The 22,473-nt window shown below is 21.3% G+C and overlaps 7 protein-coding genes across 7 annotated transcripts; 2 read left to right on the plus strand and 5 right to left on the minus strand.

The window, feature by feature from the left end:
- Window positions 1-546: 546 nt before the first annotated feature.
- PY17X_0600101 (fam-a protein) lies at window positions 547-2,020 on the plus strand (the record flags this gene model as incomplete). Its single annotated transcript, XM_034637436.1, has 6 exons — window positions 547-677; window positions 846-1,068; window positions 1,158-1,227; window positions 1,372-1,481; window positions 1,575-1,793; window positions 1,925-2,020. 6 exons carry the CDS (start codon window positions 547-549, stop codon window positions 2,018-2,020), a joined length of 849 nt encoding a protein of 282 aa, XP_034493410.1.
- A 1,167-nt stretch (window positions 2,021-3,187) lies between these two features.
- Window positions 3,188-4,391, minus strand: PY17X_0600111 (PIR protein; the record flags this gene model as incomplete). Its single annotated transcript, XM_034637437.1, has 3 exons — window positions 3,188-3,274; window positions 3,364-4,239; window positions 4,377-4,391. The coding sequence occupies 3 exons, from the start codon at window positions 4,389-4,391 to the stop codon at window positions 3,188-3,190; spliced, it is 978 nt and encodes a 325-aa protein (XP_034493411.1).
- Window positions 4,392-6,772: 2,381 nt separating this feature from the next.
- Window positions 6,773-7,818, minus strand: PY17X_0600121 (PIR protein; the record flags this gene model as incomplete). The annotated part of the gene is made up of 3 exons (XM_034637438.1): window positions 6,773-6,862; window positions 6,947-7,684; window positions 7,804-7,818. 3 exons carry the CDS (start codon window positions 7,816-7,818, stop codon window positions 6,773-6,775), a joined length of 843 nt encoding a protein of 280 aa, XP_034493412.1.
- A 3,155-nt stretch (window positions 7,819-10,973) lies between these two features.
- Window positions 10,974-12,425, plus strand: PY17X_0600131 (fam-a protein; the record flags this gene model as incomplete). The annotated part of the gene is made up of 6 exons (XM_034637439.1): window positions 10,974-11,104; window positions 11,240-11,486; window positions 11,581-11,650; window positions 11,774-11,883; window positions 11,964-12,194; window positions 12,351-12,425. The coding sequence occupies 6 exons, from the start codon at window positions 10,974-10,976 to the stop codon at window positions 12,423-12,425; spliced, it is 864 nt and encodes a 287-aa protein (XP_034493413.1).
- Window positions 12,426-13,373: 948 nt separating this feature from the next.
- PY17X_0600141 (PIR protein) lies at window positions 13,374-14,496 on the minus strand (the record flags this gene model as incomplete). Its single annotated transcript, XM_022955659.1, has 3 exons — window positions 13,374-13,439; window positions 13,528-14,370; window positions 14,482-14,496. 3 exons carry the CDS (start codon window positions 14,494-14,496, stop codon window positions 13,374-13,376), a joined length of 924 nt encoding a protein of 307 aa, XP_022810891.1.
- A 2,317-nt stretch (window positions 14,497-16,813) lies between these two features.
- PY17X_0600151 (PIR protein) lies at window positions 16,814-17,920 on the minus strand (the record flags this gene model as incomplete). The annotated part of the gene is made up of 3 exons (XM_034637440.1): window positions 16,814-16,900; window positions 17,004-17,762; window positions 17,906-17,920. The coding sequence occupies 3 exons, from the start codon at window positions 17,918-17,920 to the stop codon at window positions 16,814-16,816; spliced, it is 861 nt and encodes a 286-aa protein (XP_034493414.1).
- A 2,788-nt stretch (window positions 17,921-20,708) lies between these two features.
- On the minus strand, window positions 20,709-21,774 carry PY17X_0600161 (PIR protein; the record flags this gene model as incomplete). The annotated part of the gene is made up of 3 exons (XM_022954929.1): window positions 20,709-20,795; window positions 20,886-21,623; window positions 21,760-21,774. The coding sequence occupies 3 exons, from the start codon at window positions 21,772-21,774 to the stop codon at window positions 20,709-20,711; spliced, it is 840 nt and encodes a 279-aa protein (XP_022810797.1).
- Window positions 21,775-22,473: the final 699 nt, after the last annotated feature.

Below are 22,473 nucleotides of genomic sequence, written 5' to 3' on the forward strand. Positions count from 1 at the left end.
AAGTGATATTTGATTTTAATATTATTTATAGTAATGAAATTAATAAGATGGCCAGAATAATTCAATATAAATGTTACGTTGATGTAATCATTTTTTATATTGTTATTTAAACCATATAATACCAATATATTTTATACACATATATGTGAACATTATAATAAACCAACTAAAACATTCTTTCCTTTAAAAAAAATTCATATACATTCATAGAAAAAATAAAATATAACATAAATGTAGAATGAAAATAAGCAGTTTCGTTAAATAAAAATATTAATAAAATGAACGTATTATGATATATATAATTCAATATAACCATGACCTCTGAACCCTTAAAATCATAATGTTTTGTGTGCTTTATAATTTGTGTGCGCTATTCTTCTCACCTTGCAATGAGTTCATTTAAATAATTATATAAATTTACTTTTTATTTTTGATTAAGTATTATTTTTTTATAAATTCCGTGCACATTCTTTTCCTTCCATTTCAAATCTACTAATATAACCTTTTTTTACACTTTTTAAAACATTTTAATTATCAAATCCAAAAATGAATAAAGGCTATATTAAGATCGCTTTGCCACTTCTAAGTCTCGCAGGATACACACAAAATGTAACATTTGCAACTGGGCACCCTTCAGATGTTACTATTAACGCCAACCCCGCCCCCAAAAAACCATTGTATGAAAATATCGAAAAATATATACATATAATATAAATACAATATACATGCAATATAAATATCCATAATCATTAAATATTATAAATCCCATTTTATAAATTCATTTCTTTCTTTTTTTTACCCATTAAAAATAATCTCACTTTCACCAATAATATTTCGAATCCAAGATTTGAAGAGTTCCCAGAATTGACATGTGAAGACCTTGATGAAGCTTTAGTAGCATTGGATCACGCAAACGATGCTTCAGAATTTTTAATAAAACTTTCTGAGACGGGTATAGACGATTATTCGACCCATTCTACAGAAAATGGAGACAAAATTATATATTCTAAAAAAATTGGAAATATGGATATTGGAAGACTTCATCTTACGATCCCATCTGCCTCTAACGTATCAAATACCAAACAACACTTAACATATAAAAATAACTTCAGATTAAATAATCATTATTATACATATCCACATTTTTTTTTCATTAGTACTCTAACGTATTAAGGAAACTCTGGGATTTCAATCATAACAAAAAACCCAATGAAAAGTTTATTAATGGTACATAAAAAATAATCAATCAATTTAATATCTGCTTGTCACTATTTACGCACCTTTCAAGTTTAATGTTCTTTACCATTTTTATTAACGTTTTCTTATATTCATAATATTTCATTTATATATCCAAAATAATCATTTTTTTAGGAAAGCTTGCTCGTGTATACTGCAATTATTTAATCGTCCTTGAAAAGCTTAGCATAGATCCTAATTATACACCCCTCACAAAAAAATATGCTTTAGCCGCAAGAGTTAAAGTAAGGGCATTTTTTTCCATTATTCATATTATTATACATATTATACATTAATTTACACAATACATATATGTTTTGTATTCATTAATTTTGTAGAAATCAAATGACACAACTGTAATTATTTGTCCTTCAAGAGCTCTAAATTATCTTGGTCAAATCGATGATGAAACTGATATGAAAGAAATGTTAGAAAATACACAATCAATCGAAACTGACATAGATCCTGAGGAAGCATTAACCAAATTGGGTACTAACATAGCCGGATTTGTAGTTAAAAAAGGGGACGATAACGTTCAAGTTACTTATATCAACGCTGTAAGCAATCTCAAAAAATAATCATTTTTTCTCATTTTAACATTTATCGAAAATCTACTTTATAATTCATATATTTTATGATATTCACACACAAAATATTGACATATTTTATTTATCAAATTTTTTCGTAGATTTATGACAGTAGTAATTCTACCGACTTTACCAACGATAAAAAAGAGAGAGGACTTGCATATACAAATATCCTAAACTTAGCACAACGCATTTGATCTAGTAAACAACAATATAACTCTTTCAACACTTTAATATTGTAATCGATATTTTAATCAAATTAATTTATCTTTATATGTAATCCCTACTTAAATTACCATCGCAAAATTTTGGCCAATTTAAAAATTATTGTTTAGTATGTAATTTCCTCTTCCGTTTGAATTAAAATATATTCAATGTATTCAATTTTGTGATGAAATCAATGCTATAATTCAATTACATTTTCTCTATGATTGCCCCTTAATATTCGTTCGATCATTTTTTTTACGTTAAAAATTTATGTTTCGTACTTTATTATTGTCATAAAACTTGTTAGTAATTAATTCTATATCAATATACAAATATCATAAAATATATCGATCACCATCCTCAAATATAAAATACTTATCATTTACTTTATCCACTCAAATAATCAATATAATATGAATATAACTTAAATATATACCAATATTTTTGATTGTCTATTATAATAATATGAAATTTATTTAATTAATATTAAAGACAAAATGTTGTCTACTTTAAATATAATATAAACAATCTATTAAAACCCATTTTATTATAATTTTATACCTTCACATATAAGACATATTCTATTTAAGGTACGAATCATATATTAAATTCAAATAACTCTCCCATCAAATAAATCAAATGTCTTTATATTGTGGTATGTATACATCAATCGAATCATATAATCCGATTAACACTTCTTATATAATAATAAATTATGATACAGTTAATAAGACCTCTTAAATATATTTACCACGAATTTAACAATCAAATATAAAAATTCCATAGTTCAACATATTTAACATTAAGTTATATTAACACAAATCCAATTCTTATAATTTATTAAAATATATTTCTTTATTGCTCCTTTTCATCCCTATTTTTTCTTACATATTTAGACTTAATTTAAATCTTAAAAACTCCAACTTATCCTATACATATTTTTAATAACTTATTTTCTATATATATTTAAAACAATTCCTTAAACTAATAAATATTATAAAATCATTCAAAATTAAATACAATAGAATACTTAACCCTGACCCACAATATAAAAACTATATAAAAATTGTGCAAAAATTACTTCGAAATAGACAGCTTCCTAAAATATATAAATCATTATTACTATTCCTAAATTGTCACTCTCTTCGAATCATATATTAATGATTTATTCTCTTCTTTATATTTTTTAGTTTTTCTCTTAAATGTTGTTTTTGAGCTCTTTTCCGTAATACAAATAACGAACACTAATATAAAATGTTAAGAAGTGTACGACTTTTTTGTTAACGTTTGCATATATTTAATGAAAATAATTTTTAAATTTCTTATTATTTACCTTATAAAAAATTCCCAAAAAAATTGTTATTGCACTGAATATTGATAAAGCTAGAATTAATTTTTTTACTATCGACAAGCTTGATGATGTAACACCAGAATTTTGTACAGAACCATGTTCAGAATGCTCTTCAGAACTTTGTATGTGATTTTGTGTTGATTTTATCGGTGGAAGCGATGGAATATTCATACAACTAGCATTATAGTCCTCTTTAAAATTATCATAATCAGTTGATAATGTAAACAATACTTGATAATAGGGATCATCTTCAGTAATATCAGAAACGATATTAAATTCATTATATTTTGCAACAAATTCTTTAGCTATTTTTAAATATTCCGTGCATTCTAGCTTGCCTTCATCATATTCAGTAGGAATTTTACATAATAATTTAAATGCTTCATAAAATTTAGATATATCTTCAAAATTAATGTTCAACAAATCCTTTCTTTTATCCATGATATCCTTAAAATTATTATATCCTGCTTTAGTATTTAATTTACTATTACAATCTTTACCACCATTTGTACAATTAGTATAATTCACATTTTTTCCTATATGATTAGTATACAAATAATTTAGGTTTGTTTTGTCATCTTTCTTTAGGTTTAACATATAATTTAACCATATCATAATGTATATAATAAACACATTAATTTTTTCTTTACTTAAATCATCAATCCCTTTAGCAATATTTTCATTGAGCAACCATAAGCATGCAGCATTTATTTTATCGAGCTCAGTCTTACATTCTCCTTCGCCTGATTCTTCATCAACGCAGTATTCCTCAATACCATCTATATCATGAATATCACATCCTTCAGAATTGTTTGTTTTATCGGGATAATTTTTAATTACCATATCAAAACTTTCACACTAAGAAAGAATTTATAAAAGTATAATAAAAATATATGTTAATGAAACTCTTATAAAATAAAATTTAATGAAATTTATAGATTACATAATATCGAAAAATACAAGTAAAAGCAAATTTTATTAAAAAATGCAGATACCATATCATAATCCATTGTGATTTTATTTTGTTTATAATATGTAAATTATGTAACATAATATTGTTTTATATATTTTACGCTTAATAAATGACAAAATAATTGAAGTCTAATATAAAATCGTTTGTGTTTAAATAAATTCCTATCATTTTTAATATTAATTTAAAGGTAACTTGGAACGATATAATAGTTTTATGGAACTTAAATTCCCATAAATTAAGGTTATTTTGTGCATTATAGGTTATATGTATATAAGTTTACACATAAAATTACTATCCTTAATAACCCTCATATGGGCATTATTATAAAAATTAAAGCAACTTTGTAACGAATTAAAAATATATCATCTTATACACATGCTTTAACATAGAAAATAAACAACATCATATCTTTTGTTTTAATAAATGGTGTCTCAAAATGAATATACTGAAAAAATCGAAACAATTAAGAAATCCATTATTACTATAATGTTTAAAAGTATATAAATAGTCATTTTTTAAAATATATTAAATATTTACATCATTGTTTCTTATAATATATAATATAGTTTTTTCTAAAATTATAGTATCTTCAAATTAAGTTACATGCTCCATTTTCTATGAAAATTACATAAATTTATATTGTTTTTAATGAATAAAGATAAATTCATAATCCATTTTAATGAGTCCAATAACTTGATTTTTATTCCTACATATTCCAATTTAGAAGTATAACTTATTGGCTAATTTTATTATATATTTTCCCATCTTTTCCATTCTTTAAAACAACAATTAGTACTGAACCCGTATTTATAAGCTTAAATAAGTCTTTGAATCTATATTATTTTTAAAATAATACATAGTAAATGTTAAACATTTATTATGCCTTTCTATTAATATTAAATATATATAACACAAATAAGTATTGATGTAAATTTTAAAGTATAATAGAAAACTATGTGTATTAGATTCTTATATTGCCCTTTAAGAGGAGAGAGATAAGATATATTTGCTCTTTTAATATATATATTTAGATAAATATTTGTTAAATGTTCTGCAATGTTCATTATTATCTTATATATTTTATTGTTATTGTTATCAATGGATATACATTAAAATAATTCGTTAAATTTCCTATATTTTATTAATTATATGGTAAAATAATGCTATTTAAGATTACAAAATGATGATTCATTAAACAATGATAATATAATATGTGTTATTGAAATGGCATTTGAGATTAATTGAGTCTTTAACCTTTTCTCCATTGCCCATATTTTTAAAATATAAAACTACATATCCCAATTTGGATCGTTAACAAATATATAAAAATTATATCATTATAATGTATTATTCTGTGTCTTTTCGATAAAATTCATATATAATTATATGAAGATTTTACAATATAACAATATTTCAACATTAGTTATTAGTATAATATTTTACCAGTTTATATGTATATATATAGGTATATAATAATAACGCTATTCTATCTATCAAACTATAACATTATATTTTATTAATATGCTTATGTTTTTTCTTTTAACTATTTTAAATATGATATATTTCTAATTTATGTATACTTCAAAACTATGAAGTTTAAAAATTAATAGTAATTAATCTATTACTATACCTTATGATAAATAAATTAAAGCGTATGAAGCAACTTCTATTAATACAAGAAGATAATATTAACTACAATTACAACTTCAAAAAATGTTATGAGCATAATAATATTTTATAGACAATGTTATATTGTTGAACCTCGATCAATATACCATACGTCTATATTTTATGATTATCTATTATATATTAGTAGTGTGTTTAATTAACATGAAGGTATATTATAATGTAGAAAATTGTTCCAAATGAATCGAATTATAATTATACTCTGACATATAAAATTATTATACTGTTTGGTTATTAAAATATAATTTAAATTCAAATAAATATGATACAAATAATAAGTTTTACCAAATAAAAAACATGTGGTGTTATACATAATTTGATATAACCATAGATTAAACAAATTTATATAATAGACAAATATGATATAGCATAATATGAATTCACATATAATCAATATCTATATTAATATATACAATATAGACATTTTTTTTAATTATATTAAATCAGAATGAACACTTATTATACTTTATGAAAAAATGTAATGTGACCCTTTTCATATTAATGGAAGTACCCTTTGCGGTTGCATATTTGGACTTCTCATTATTAAACATACAGAATGAAACATATATTAAATTAATGTACAAATTATGAAAAAATAAATGCAATATAATACTTAACCCTAAACATGGGTTCCACAACATAAAAACTATATAACAATTATTTCCAAATAAACAGCTTCTTAGCATATATCAATCATTATTACTATTCCTGAAATAGTCATTACTCTTCGAATCATATATCAATTAACCATTTTCTTCTTAATGATTTTAGCTTTCTTCTTAAACGTTTTTTAACTTTTTTCCGAAATCCAAATAACGAATACTAATATAAAATGTTAAGAAGTAAATGATTTTTTTGTTAATGTTTACATATATATAATATTTTTTTTAATTCCTTATTATTTACCTTATAAGAAACTCCCAACAAAATTGATGATGCAACAAATATAATTGCAATTTTAATTAGTGTATTTTTTGTTACTGAACTTCGTGGACAAGCTACAGGTGATGAGACATAACCACACTTAACATTATTATATTTCTCTTTAAATTTATCATAATCATTTGATAAACTATACCATAGTTGTGAATAAGAACTTCCTTTAGAAATATCCAAAGTATTTTTAACTTTTTCACATTTTTCAAAAAATTCTCCAGCATTTTCTAAACATGACATGCATTGGTTATTTGCATCAACTTCAATATACATTTTACATAATGATTTAAATGGATCATAAAAATTAGATATATCTTTAATATTCATATTCATCGATTTTATTTTATTTTTTATAACATCATTATTAATCTTATCACCAGCAGTTATATGCTCTTTATATTTACTATTTGTTTTTATATGGTTATTATAAAAATCGTATAATTTTGTGGTTCCATTTTGTGTTTTTTGATTTAGTTTATAACTTAACCATAAAATAGCATATTCAGCAAGTTTATCGCTCTCTAATTTTTCATGATTATCAATACGCTCAAACAATTTTAGTAATGCTAAAAAACCAGAACAAACTCTTTTTTCATCAGTATCACAGTTACTATCAGGGCAATAATAATCAAAATGACTAATAGAATTATATCCTTTCGAGTTCTTCGGATCATCAACATAATTATCAATCGCACTAATTATATCACACTACGAATATATTTTACGAATTAAACAAAAAATGTATTAATATAAATGTTAATAAAATTAAAATTAATATAATTTGTATGAATGCAACATACGAATAATATAATAAAAAATATATATACCACTCTATAAGACATAATGAAATTCTGTTATAATTTGGAGATTATGCGGGGTGATGTTTATATATATTGCATAGAATATATGGTATATTTACTCAAGATATTTACATATCAATTATCTTTCGTTGAACATATTATTATTTTTAACTTCATGTAAAATAATAATATATTAATATTACTAAAATATTATACTCATTTTATGGCACTTAGATAAATTACCTTAAATAGAAGGTTGCTTATACACTTTTGCCATATATATGATGCATTTTATACAAAAAAACTATTCTTACTAACATTTGGTATAACTATATTATAAAAATGGATATACTTTTATAATGAATCTAAAAAATGTATACTTATGCACATGCTTTAATACAGAACATAAACAACGTCCTAAAACATAGATACTGCACACATATAAAAAATTAAGAAAGCTATTATTAGAATCCTTAAAGTATATAAATAGTAATTTTTTAAATATATTAAATATTTACATGATTCTTTCTTATAATATATAATATGTTTTTTTCTAAAATTATAGCATTCTCAAATTTAGTTACATGCACCGTTTTCTATGCATATTATATAAATTTATATTATTTGTATTTAATATAGATAAATTAAAAAATAATTTTAATGCGTTAAATAACTTGATTTTTATTCCTACATATCCCAATTTAGATGTATTCTCTGTTGGGTAATTTTATTATACATTTTCCCATCTTTTCCATTCTCTAAAACAACAATTAACACTGAACCCGTACTTATAAGCCTAAATAAGTCTTTGAATGTAGATTTATTTTAAAATAATACTTAATAAATATTAAATATATAACATATAAATAATTAATGATGAAATTTTAAAGTATAATAAAAAACTATGTTTAATTGGGTTCTTATATTGCACTTTAATAGGAGAGAGATAAGATATATTTTCTCCTTTAATATATAAATTTATGTAAATATTCGTACATTTTATGGATTGTCCATTTTTATCTTATATATTATATTTTTATAGTTATTAATGGATATACATTCAAATAATTTATTGAAAATTCTATATTTTATTAATTCTATGATAACATACTGTTGTTTGTAATTAAATACGATTCACTAAGCATTGATAGTATAATATCCATTAATATGGAATAATAAAATGACATTTAACATGAATTGAGTCTTTAACCTTTTCTCCATTCCTCATATTTTTATAATATAAAACCATATATCCCAAAGTGGATCTTTAACAAAATATATAACATTGATACCTTTATAATGCAGTATTATGTCTTTTCGATAATATTAATGTTTAATTATATGAAGGTTTCACAATGAAATAACATTTCAATATTAGTTTATATGTATAAGCATATAATAATAACGCATTTTGTCTATCATATTATTTATAATTACTAGAACTATAACATTAAATTTTATTAATATACTTATATTTTTTCAATTTACCATTTATAATATATTTCCAATTTATATATACACCATATCATTAAAACTTACAAATTAATAGTGATTAATGTGTTAGTATACCTTATGATAAATAAATTATGCCGTATAAATCAATTTCTATTAATACAAATATGAAATACAAAAAGAGAATAGTAACTACAATTAAAACTTCAAAAATGTTAGAAGCATACTAATATCTACAGACAACGTCATATTGTCGATTCCCTATAGATATATATATCAACCTATATTTTATCACTATCTATTATATGTCCTTAATTAACAATAAAAATATACCCATCAACCTCAAGATATAATGACAGCAATATCCAAAATCAATCATCTTATAATTCATACCCACCCTCACATATAATGCTATTATTACAACATATATTCCCGTAATATAATTTAAATCAAAATAACTTTTACTAAATAAAATATTTCATCAAACAAACAAATCCATTGTATATTATAATCTCCATAATTCAATATACCCCCTGATTAACAACTTTTATATAATAGACAATTATCATATACCATAATATCACTTCATATATAACCAATATTTATATATCTAATATACTATTTTAATAATTTTAAATCTATATATTATACTTTATCAAAAAAATCTTATCACCTATTTCATATTAATCATACTACCCCTTTTTTCCTTCTATATTTACACATCATCTCCAGATTATCATACACAATCATAAATATATTTAATTATAAAAAATGTAATTACAATATCCCAGAACCACAAATAATCAACCATCAAACATCAATCATAAACATAATCTTCTCCCATAAAAAATTAACACCCACCCATTAAGAATATTATAATTAAAAAACAAATTAATTACATTATGTATTTCTTGACTTTACAACTTTATGTTTCATTATTTTATTTCATATTTTATTTCATATTTTACTTCATATTTTATTTGTATCTTTTTTAACTTTATAATACTATGTTTTGTTATTAAAAGGAAAATTATAATTTCTATTAATTTACAAAAAACATAGCCATCAATATTAATACCAATAAATAATTTTTATAAAATTAACAATTTTGCTAGAAAAGTGTTATTTAGTAAAATTTGTATTAAAAGTGATAAAAAAATCACAAATGTGTAATTATCATAATATAAATTTTATCATACTATTATTATGAAGTAAAAATATTCTTATTATAGTAGTATTAGTAATATATAGAATTAACTGCATTTCTCATATTAAATTATTTAATATAATATTTATAGTACTATGATATTTTATTTATTAATGTAAGTATATGTGTATTTCCATACGTAATGAACTGTTTTGTAAATTTTAAATTGAGTTTGATCAATCATAAAAATATAAAATATATGTATTCATAATGCTATATTTAAAAATATCAATTATATAATTAAAGTTATTTATTTTTAGATATTATGATATTGTGAATCATAATATTTTTGATATTCATTATTTATGAAAGCTTCTGTTATTGATGTCGTTTTGTGGTTGAATTATTTAAATAAAAAATATATTAAACTTATAAATTTGATAAAAGAACACATTTACCGTTTAAATAATAGTTTTTATACTTTATTGGAGAAAATGATTAGCTTCAATTTTAATTATACTTGTACAGATTTCCGAGTTAATTTTGAATTAAAAAAATACTGATATATACTTTAATATTTTGTTTGTAAACTTCAAAAATGAATAAGTTTTATATTAAAATTGTTTTTTTTCTTTTAACCACCCCCCTATGTGTGAATAATAAAACCATTGTAATCGAGCTTTCTTTAAAAAAAGATACAAAACCCAAATCAACAAATCTTTATCCTACGTAAGAAAATACAACAATATATATAATATATATTACATATTTCATTATGAAAATATTAAATGTGTACGTCTTTGCAAAAATATTAAAATACAATAACTTTATTTTTGTACACATTAAAAATATGTTCATTTTTAGCAATGATAGTTCAGAAGAAGTATATGAAAAGAACATACACCTATTATGTAACGATCCCAAAGAAACTAAAAATGCATGCAACGTTATGAAAGAAGCTTTAATACAATTAGAATATCATACTACAAATATAGTTGATTATGGATTATATAAAATATATTATACTGATTATGTGCGCTTTGATAATGTAAAATATCAATATAATACAAATGTTGAAAAAAAACAATATATAGTTGATAATCCAGATATGGTATCAATTAACAAACAGGATTAAAAGTTATAAACCAAATTGAAATTAAAAAATAATTATAATATATATATATATTTCTCTTTATTTCCATTAGTATAATAAAATAATAAACAAGTATTGGGATCCCGATAGTGATCATTTTTTGTATATAGGCTCGGTTAAAAGTATACAAAACATAAATAATTACCCAAATTAACATAATATTGTTACTATTTATTCTTTCCCATATCTTCAAACTCATCATATTTTAATTATATATATATGCAATTTTATAATATGTTTATTAGGAAAAATTGCCCGTGTGTACACTCCAAATTTAGTAATAATACAACAACGTTCCAGAAAATGGCCATGGTCTCGTGAAAAATATTTTTATGCTTTAGCTGCAAAATTTGAAGTAAGGAAACCTTTCATCGTCTATTTCATTATAAATCATATTTTTCGTATTATTCAAATACACTTTTATTAATTTTTTAGATATCAGAAAACAAAACTATAATTGTCATGACTTCAGCAAATATAAATGATCACAACCCTTCCAATGAAAAATATGAAAACGAAATCGTAAAAAGCGCAAATTTATTCAAAACTGACATTAATTCTGAAGATGATATTAGAAAAGGATACTTAAAAAAAACATTTGTTAACATAGCTGGATATATCATTGAAAAAAAAGACAAATATCTTGATGTCACCCATGTCGAATCTGTAATCAATATACAAATTTTAGAAACATAATAGTTTATTTCAACAATTACTAAAAAACATTATTTTAAATAAATGTACACATTTATAATATATACTATAACTTGCAAAAAAATATAAAAATTTTATATATTCATCCATTTATGTTTTTTTTCTTAGATTGATCGCTATGCCCCCAGTTTCCTAAAACGCATGATTAGAAAAGCTTTAAATAATTTTTCCCCTCAAAAATAACATATATTTCATATATATTTTTCACCGCCTAATATTAGAAAATTTATGTTAATAAAACGATTTGTTTATGTGCATAATAATTGCTTTAAATTATCATCATAAAATGTTCTTTTGTTTTAAGAATGTTTTTTTGCATATTATTTGTTTGTCTTTTAATATTATAATGTTTTTATATATATTATTTTTTTGTCTTTTAATATTATAATGTTTTTATATATATTTTTTGTTTGTCTTTTAATATTAGAATGTATCTATACATATTAATTTCGTGAATACTACAAATCGAATTGTTATTATTCATGATATTCCTTTCATTTAATTCTTATCACCTTTTTTTTGTTTACAAACATAAACATCATCATAGGCTAAAATTTGGTGGGATATCCCATATATTTAAACTATTCTGTATTCCAAATACTATCATCACTTATTCTTTATTTGTAAGTGATATTTGATTTTAATATTATTTATAGTAATGAAATTAATAAGATGAACAGAATGGTTCAATATAAATGTTACGTTGATGTAATAATTTTTTATACACATATATGTGAACATTATAATAAACCAACTAAAACATTCTTTCCTTTAAAAAAAATTCATATACATTTATAGAAAAAATAAAATATAACATAAATGTAGAATGGAAATAAGCAGTTTCGTTAAATAAAAATATTCATAACATGACCATTTTATGATATATATAATTCAATATAACCCTAAACCTTGAAAACAATTCCTTAAACTAATAAATATTATAAAATTATTCAAATTAAATACAATATAATACTTGACCCTAACCACAATATGAGTTCGACAACATAAAAAATATATAAAAATTATGCAAAAATTACTTCCAAATAGGCAGTTTCTTAAATATATCAATCATTGTTACTATTCCTGAAATAGTCAATACTCTTCGAATAATATATTAATGATCCATTTTCTTTATTTTTTTAGCTTTTCTCTTAAATATTCTTTTTGAGCTCTTTTCCGTAATATAAATAACGAACACTAATGTAAAATGTTAAGAAGTGTACGATTTTTTGTTAACGTTTGCATATATTTAATGAAAATAATTTTTAAATTTCTTATTATTTACCTTAAAAAAAATTCCCAAAAAGATTGTTATTGCACTGAATATTAATAAAGCTAGAATTAATTTTTTTACTATCGAGAAGCTTGGTGATGTAACAACACAAATCTCTTTAGAACTTTGCATATCACTTTCTTCTGTTTCTGTCGGGGTAAGAGATGGAATATTGCTACAACTATTGTTATTACGATCACAATAACTTTTAAAATTATTATAATCACTTGATAATGTAGACAATACTTGATAATAAGGACTATTTTCATCAATATCAGAAGTATTAAGTTCATTATATTTTTCAAAAAATTTTTTAGCATTTTCTAAAGATTTATTAGATATTGTGTTGTCTGCATTAAGTTCAGTATACGCGTTACATAATAGTTTAAATGCATCATAAATTTTAGACATATTTTTAATATTAGTACTCAACAAATTCTTTTTTCCATCTATGATTTTCTTATAATTTGTATATCCCGTATTCTCATCTAATTTCTTACTACAATCTGCATCACCTTGTTTACAACTATTATAATGCGTATTATCTTTTATACATTTAGTGTAAAAATCATTTAGATCCTTGATTTCGTCATACGTCTTTTGATTTAGTTTATAACTTAACCATATGATAATGTATTGAACAGTATTGGTATTTTTGTTATTTTCCACAAACAATTGCTCAAACAACCATAAACATCCAGCCTTAATTTTATCGAAATCATTCTTACATTCTGTTCCCCCTGAACCTCCATTAGGACAATAATTCTTAGCATTCCCTAATTTATGAATATCATTACTTGTAGATATGTTTAATTCATCGGGTATATATTTTCTCAATGTATCAAACTGTTCACACTAAGAGAACATTTAAAAAAGTATAATAAAAGTATATGTTAATGAAATTTATAGATTATATAATATCGACAAATACAAGGAAAAACAAATTTTATTAAAAAATGCAGATACCAGGGTTTTATCCATTGCAATTTTATTTTGTTTATAATATGTAGATTATATAACATCATATTATTTTATATTTTTTACGCTTAATAAATGACAAAATAATTGAACATAGCATAAAATTGTCTATGTTTAAACATTTTATTATCATTTTTAATATTAATTTAAAGATAATGTGGGACAATATAATAACTTTATGGTATTTAGATAAATTATCATGTTTTGGGGATGTTTAATACATGTTTTACCATATGTGTATAGATACAATTTTACATAAATTATTATCCTTAATAACACTCATACGAACATTATTATAAAAACTAAAGCAACAATGTAACGAATTAAAAATACATTTCTTATACACATTCTTTAATATGGAAAATAAACAACGCCATAGTTTTTGTTTTAATATACTGCAAAACTCGAAACAATTAAGAAACCCATTATTACTATAATCCTTAAAGTATATAAATAGTTATTTTTTTAAATATATTAAATACGTATATACTTGTTTCTAATACTATATACAATGCTTTATTAAAATTATAGTATTTTCAAAATAAATTGCATATACTTAAATTTATATTGTTTTATTTAATATATATCCATTCGAATTATATTTAACATTTTCAATAACTTTATTTTTATTCTTACACATTCCGTTTTATAAATATACTTTATTGGATAATTTTATAATATATTTTGCCATATTTTCCATTCTTTAAAAGAACAATTTGCACTGAATCCGTACTTACAAGCTTAAATAAGTCTTTGAATGCATGTTATTTTTAAAATAATACTTAGTAAATATTAAACATATATACCTACTGATGATATTTTAAAGTATAATATAAAACTATGTTTAATTAGGTTCTTATATTGCACTTTAATAGGAGAGAGATAAGATATATTAGCTCTTTAATATATATATTTATATAAATGTTCGGTAAATATTCTACATACTTAATTTATATATTCTACTGTTATAGTTAATGTATATCATTCAAATGATTTATTAAAAATTCTATATTTTATGAATTCTATGGTAAAACAACGACAATATAATATGCGTTAATATGGAATAATAAAATGATATTTAACATAATTGATTCTTTAACAGTTTTTTTATTTATCTATTTTTTTGAATATAAAACCACATATTCAAAATTGGACCTTTAAGAAAAACATAACATTAATACCCTTATAATGTATTATTATTTGCCTTCTCTATAAAATTAATACTAATGTTTAATTATATGAAGGTTTCACAATATAACAATATTTCAATATTAGTTATTGAATAATATTTTACCAGTTTATATGTATAGGTATATAATATTACGTTATTCTATTTATCATATTATTTATAATTATTAAAACAAAATATGATAAAAAATTTATTAATATACATATATTTTATTTTTTAACTATTTAAATATATGTTTCCAATTTATTTATACCTCAAAACTATAAAGTTCAAAATTAATAGTGATTAATCCAATAGTATACTTTTATAGTAAATAAATTAATGTATATATTAATAACTCTATTATTTGAATTTAAAACTTTATCATAAAATAAAACTATATATAATCGAAAATTAAAAGGATAGTATACATATATCTATAATTTAATTTTTTACTAATATGCATATTTTTATTGATTATTAAAAATGTTAGGTGCATAAAACATCTTTTATAGATAATGTTGTATTGTCGATTCTCGATCGGTATTTTATGAACATCTATTATTACAGTTCAGTTGGATAACACGATTTAAATAAAAATAAATATGATACAAGTTATAAGTTTTACTAAATAAAATTTTTATAAAATAAAGAAACATATTATGATATGCATAATTCCATATAGCTTTGTGTTATCAAGGCATATATAATAGGCAATTGTGATAAAGTATAATATAAATTCATATATAACCAACATTTATATTAATATATGCAATATAGACATTTTATTTTAATCATATTAAATCGGCATAAACACACAATTGTATATATTATACTTTATGGGAAATATGCTATTGATCCTTTTCATGTTAGATTATTCCCCTTTTGGTTGCATATTTTAACTTTTTAACTTCATCTTCTGACTAAATATACGTGATGATACATATATTAAATTAGTATTAAAATTATAAAAAATTAAATGCAATGTAATACTTAGCCCTAACCCGAATGTGGGTTCCACAAACACGATCCTGACCCACAATATAAAAACTATATAAAAATTATGTAAAAATTACTTCCCAATAGACAGTTTGGTAACATATATAAATAATTATTACTATTCCTAAATAGTTACTCTCTTAAAATCGTATATTAATGATTTATTCTCTTCTTTATATTTTTTAGCTTTTCTCTTAATTTTTGTTTTTGAAATCGCTTCCGAAATCCAAATAGCGAATACTAATATAAAATGTTAAGAAGCGTATAATTTTTTTTTAACATTTGCATATATTTAATGAAAATAATTTTCAAATATTATACTTTTATTTTCCTTATTATTTACCTTATAAGAAATTCCTAAAAGAAATGCTATTGCACCAAATATCGATAAAACTGAAATTAATTTGTTTCCTATCGACGAACTTGATGTATCTTCAGAACTTTGTGCAAGAATTTGTTCTGCTTCTTTTGGTTGAGAGGACGAAATCTGTTTACATTCATTTTTTAATTTATTATAATCAGTTAATAAAGTAGACAATATTTGATTATAGGACCTATCATTAGTAACATCATGACCATTACTAATTTCTTTATACATTTTAGTAAATTGATTATCATCTTTCAAATAGTTATTGCAATTTTTATTGTCTTCATCAACTTTAGTATACATTTCACATAAAATTTTAAATAACTTATAAAGTTTAGACACTTTATCATCAGAAATATTCATCAATTCTTTTTTTTTTTTTATAAGCTGAATGAAACTATTATACTTGTTGTGATTTTCTATATTTACTTTATAAAAATTATTTAGATTGGTGATGCTACCATCTTTAGTACTCTTTAGGTTTAACATATAACATAACCATATCATAATGTATTCAACAACATTGATGTTACTTGTTTCACGAGAATTAAGCAAACCAGAATCCCCAAAGAGTACATTAAACAAATAAAAAAATCCAGCATTCATTTTTCCTAAATCAGTACTACAACTATTATCGTCACAATAACCATCTAAAAAATTATTATCACTATATTTATATTCTCCTTTATTCAATTCATCGGGAAAAAACTCCCATACATTCTCGAACTTTTCACACTAAGAAAACATTTTAAAACAATTAATAAAAACGTGTATTATTGAACATTTTATTAAAATAAAGTTTAATGATATTTAAATATAATACAATATCAAAACATGTAAAGGAAATTATTATTATTATTATTAACAAATGCATATACCACTTTCTTATTCATTATAATGGAATTTTATTTTTGATTTGTAAATTTAATAAAATCATGCTGTTTTATATACACTGCTCCCAATATGTGACGAAAATAATTTAACCCTATAAATAACAACTGTCTGTAGTTAAATATATTATAAATTTTTAATAATTAAATTATTATACACAATAAAATAATATTATTAGTAAAGAAACGTTCTATATCTATTTATCATAATTAGCTAAATTACCTTAAATAGAGGGTTGCTTAATACATTTTAGTTAAATATATATATAATGAATTTTATACAAAAAATGACTATTATTAATAAAATATGGTATAACTTTATTATAAGAATAGATATACTTTTATAAATAATTTAAAGTATGTTTGAACATAGAAAAGGTATATATTTATATTTTATGTTTTAATGATTGCCCTTCTAAAACTTAAATACTGTATAAATCTAAAAAATTAAAAATTATATTATTACTATAATCCTTAAAAGTATATAAATAGTGATTTTTAAAGATATATTAAATACTTATATAATTGTTTCTAATATTATATAGCTTTTATTTTTATAAAATTATAACATTTGCAAAATAAGTTGCATTGTTCCCTTTTTTAATTGCATATACATAATTTTAATATTATTTTTATTTAATATATATCAATTCCAATTATATTTAACATTTTCAATAACTTTAGTTTTATTCCTATATAATTAAATTTAGAAATATACCTTATTAGATCATTTTATAATCTATTTTGCACATCTTTCTCACGGTTTAAAACGAGAATTAGCACTGACCCGTATTTATAAGCTTAAATAAGTCTTTAAATGTATATTGTTTTTAAAATAATACTTAGTAAATATTAATTATTAACATATAAATAACTATTGATGCAAATTTTAAAGTATAATAGAAAACTATGTGTAATTAGTTTGGTATATTTGCATTTTAGATAGGAGAGATAAGGGAAGTATGTTTTTTTAAGACAATTATGTAGCTATATAAGATTTACCTATTCTATATAGCTAATTATGTCTTGTATTTCTTTAACATTAAAGCTTTAAATTATGTATATATATTAAAATTGTTCATTAGAAATAACTTATAATTATTTTCTAAATATACAGTTTGCTTTTATATTTTATAATAAACTATATTTACTTCTATGATGAAAAACTATAAATTTATTAATATTATTTTTCTTGGTATTGTTAATTCTAATATTAGCACATTAACAAAATACTGTTAGAATTGTATTATTTCATTTGATGTTTTGTGCATACAATTTTAATTTTATCATACCTTTAATAATATATATAATTAATATATATCAACGTATTCAAATCAAATGAATTTAATGATTTGTTCGTATTTAATACTTTATCTATTGTTATTACTATTATTATTGTTACTGCTATATCACTGTATAGTAGAACGAAATAATTAATACTCTTAATAAAATACTTTAAATCAATGTATGATATTTTCTCGTTTCATAGTTTTTAAATCAAGTATTTTATAACATATGTTATTTAGCAATAACAATATATTTGTGAATTTTATATATATAATAACCTAATAAAAATATTATTAATTCAAATTAAATTAATTATTACATACTTTTTATATATACTTTTCATTAATATATAATTGTATATGCTTCCTAAATTTAACGTATTTCAGTATTATTTATTGGTATAGCATTTTACTAGTTTATATGTATAAGTATATAATAATAAATCATTATATCTATGATATTATTTATAATTATTATAATAAAATATGATATTAAATTTTATTAATATATTTATATTTTTTCTTTTAACTATTTAAAAAATAATTTATTTATACTTCAAAACTATAAAGCTTAAAAACAAATATTGATCAATCTAATAGTATACCTTTATAGTAAATAAATTAATGTATATAGAACGATTTCTATAATTTGAATTTAAAACATTAGCATAAAATGAAACTATATATAATCGAAAGTTAAAAGGATAGTATGCCTATATCTATAATATAGTTATTAATATGTATATTTTTATTGTATTACTAAAAATGTTAGATACATAAAAAATCTTTTATAGGTATCGTTGTGTTGTCGAACCTCGATCGGTATTTTATACATCTATATTTTATGACTACCTATTATATATTGGTAAATGTTTAATTAACAATATAAATATATCCATTAACCTGAAGGTATATTATAATGTAGGAAACCGTTTCAAATGAATCATCATATAATTAGTATCCAACCTCATATAATGCTATTATTACAGTTCAGTTGGCGTAATACAATTTAAATTAAAAAAAATGATACAAATAATAAGTTTACTAAATAAAATGTTTCATCAAATAAAGAAATATATTATGACATGCATAATTCAATAAATCCACATATTAACTTTTATATAGGCAATTATGATATATCATAATATGAATTAATATATGCAATATAGACATTTTTTTAATCATATTAAATCGATATGAACACTAAATTATATATATTATAAATTGTGAAAAAATGTTATACAACCCCATTCATATTAGCTTATACCCCTCCTTGGTTGCATATTTGGGCTTTTGGATTTCATTTTGTGATTAAACATATGGGATGGTACATATATTAAATTAGTATTAAAATTATAAAAAATTAAATGCAATGTAATACTTAGCCCTAACCCGAATATGGGTCCCACAACATAAAACTATATAAAAATTATGCAAAAATTATTTATTTCCCAATAGACAGCTTCTTAACATATATTAATCATTATTAATCTTCGAATCATATATTAATGAATCATTTTCTTCATTATATTTTTTATTTTTTCTCTTAATTTTTGTTTTTGAAATCGTTTCCGAAATCCAAATAATGAATACTAATATAAAAATTTTTAAAAATGTATAATTTATTTATATTCACAAATTAATCAGTGCTGAATATATTGTTTAATTGACTTGTTATTTACCTTATATGCAATTCCCAAGAAAATTGATACGGCAACAAATATAAATCCAATTGAAATAAGTATGTTTTTTATTATTAATCTTCGTGGATATGTTGGAAGTGATGGAAAACCATTACATACAGTTTTTAAATTATTATAATCATTTGATAATGTAGATAATAATTGATTATAGGGGCTGCCTTTAACATTATTATAATCTTCATTAAGTTCATCATATATTTCAACAAACCTTTTAGATTTTTCTAAATAATTATCGCAATTTGAGCTTTCTGCATCAACCCCAATACAAATGTCACATAATGTACTAAATGCATCATATAATTTAGATATAATGCTCATATCCATACTTAAAATATAATTATTTTTATCTATAAGATCCTTATAACCTTTATAACCAGCAATATAATCTATATTATTACTATTATACTTATCATCCTTTATATATGTATTATAAAAATGCTCTCTATTGTCAGCTTCATTACTTTCGATCAGGCTTAACACATAACTTAACCATATCAAAATGTATTGAACAATATAGATGTTTCCCTTTGCCTCCGTTTCAAACGCAGACTTATTCTTAAAGAATTCATCAAAAATATGTAAACATCTAGCATTCAATCTATCGGTATCATTCTCACATTCTACATCAGTACAGTAATCACTATCATCTGCAAATCGATAGCTTATAACATTGTCCGAATTGGTAATCACGTTCCTTAAAGGAGTGAACGTTTTACACTAAGAAAGCAGTTAAAAACAATTAATAAAAACGCGAATTATTAAAAGCTTTATTAAAATAAAGTTTAATGATATTTATATATTGTCAATATCAAAAAATGTAAAAGAAATTATTATTATTAAAAAATGCATATACCGCTTCTTTATCCATTATGATGGAATTTTATTTTTGATTTGTAAATTGAGTAGAATCATGCTATTTTATATACGATGCACCATATATGTGACGCAAATACTTTAACCCTATATATAACAGCTGCCTGTAGTTAAATATACTATAAATTTTTCAATAATTAAATTAATATAGAATAATAAAATAATATTATTACAAAGAAAAGTTACATTAATAATAATTAGCTAAATTACCTTAAATAGAGGGTTGCTTAATACATTTTATACAAAAAATGCTATTTTTACTAACATATGGTATAACTTTATTATAAAAATGAATATCCTTCTATAAAGAATTTAAAGTATGTTTGGACATAGAAAAGGAATATATTTATATCTTATGTTTTAATGAATGTCCTTCAAAAATTTAAATACTGTATAAATCTAAAAAATAAAAATTATATTATTACTATAATCCTTAAAATATATTAAACTTTTATATATTTGCTTCTAATACTATATACAATGCTTTATTAAAATTATAATGTTTTCAAATTAAGTTATGTTATTTACATCTCTATGCAAATTATATAAATTTATATTGTTTTTAATGAATGTAGATAAATTCATAATCCATTTTAATGAGTCCGATAACTTTATTTTTATTCCTATATACTTCAATTTAGAAGTATATCTTATTGTGCAATTTTATAATATATTTTGCCATATTTTCCATTCT

The sequence above is a fragment of the Plasmodium yoelii genome, assembly GCF_900002385.2.
Source record: "Plasmodium yoelii strain 17X genome assembly, chromosome: 6".
NCBI classification, from domain to species: Eukaryota; Apicomplexa; class Aconoidasida; order Haemosporida; family Plasmodiidae; genus Plasmodium; species Plasmodium yoelii.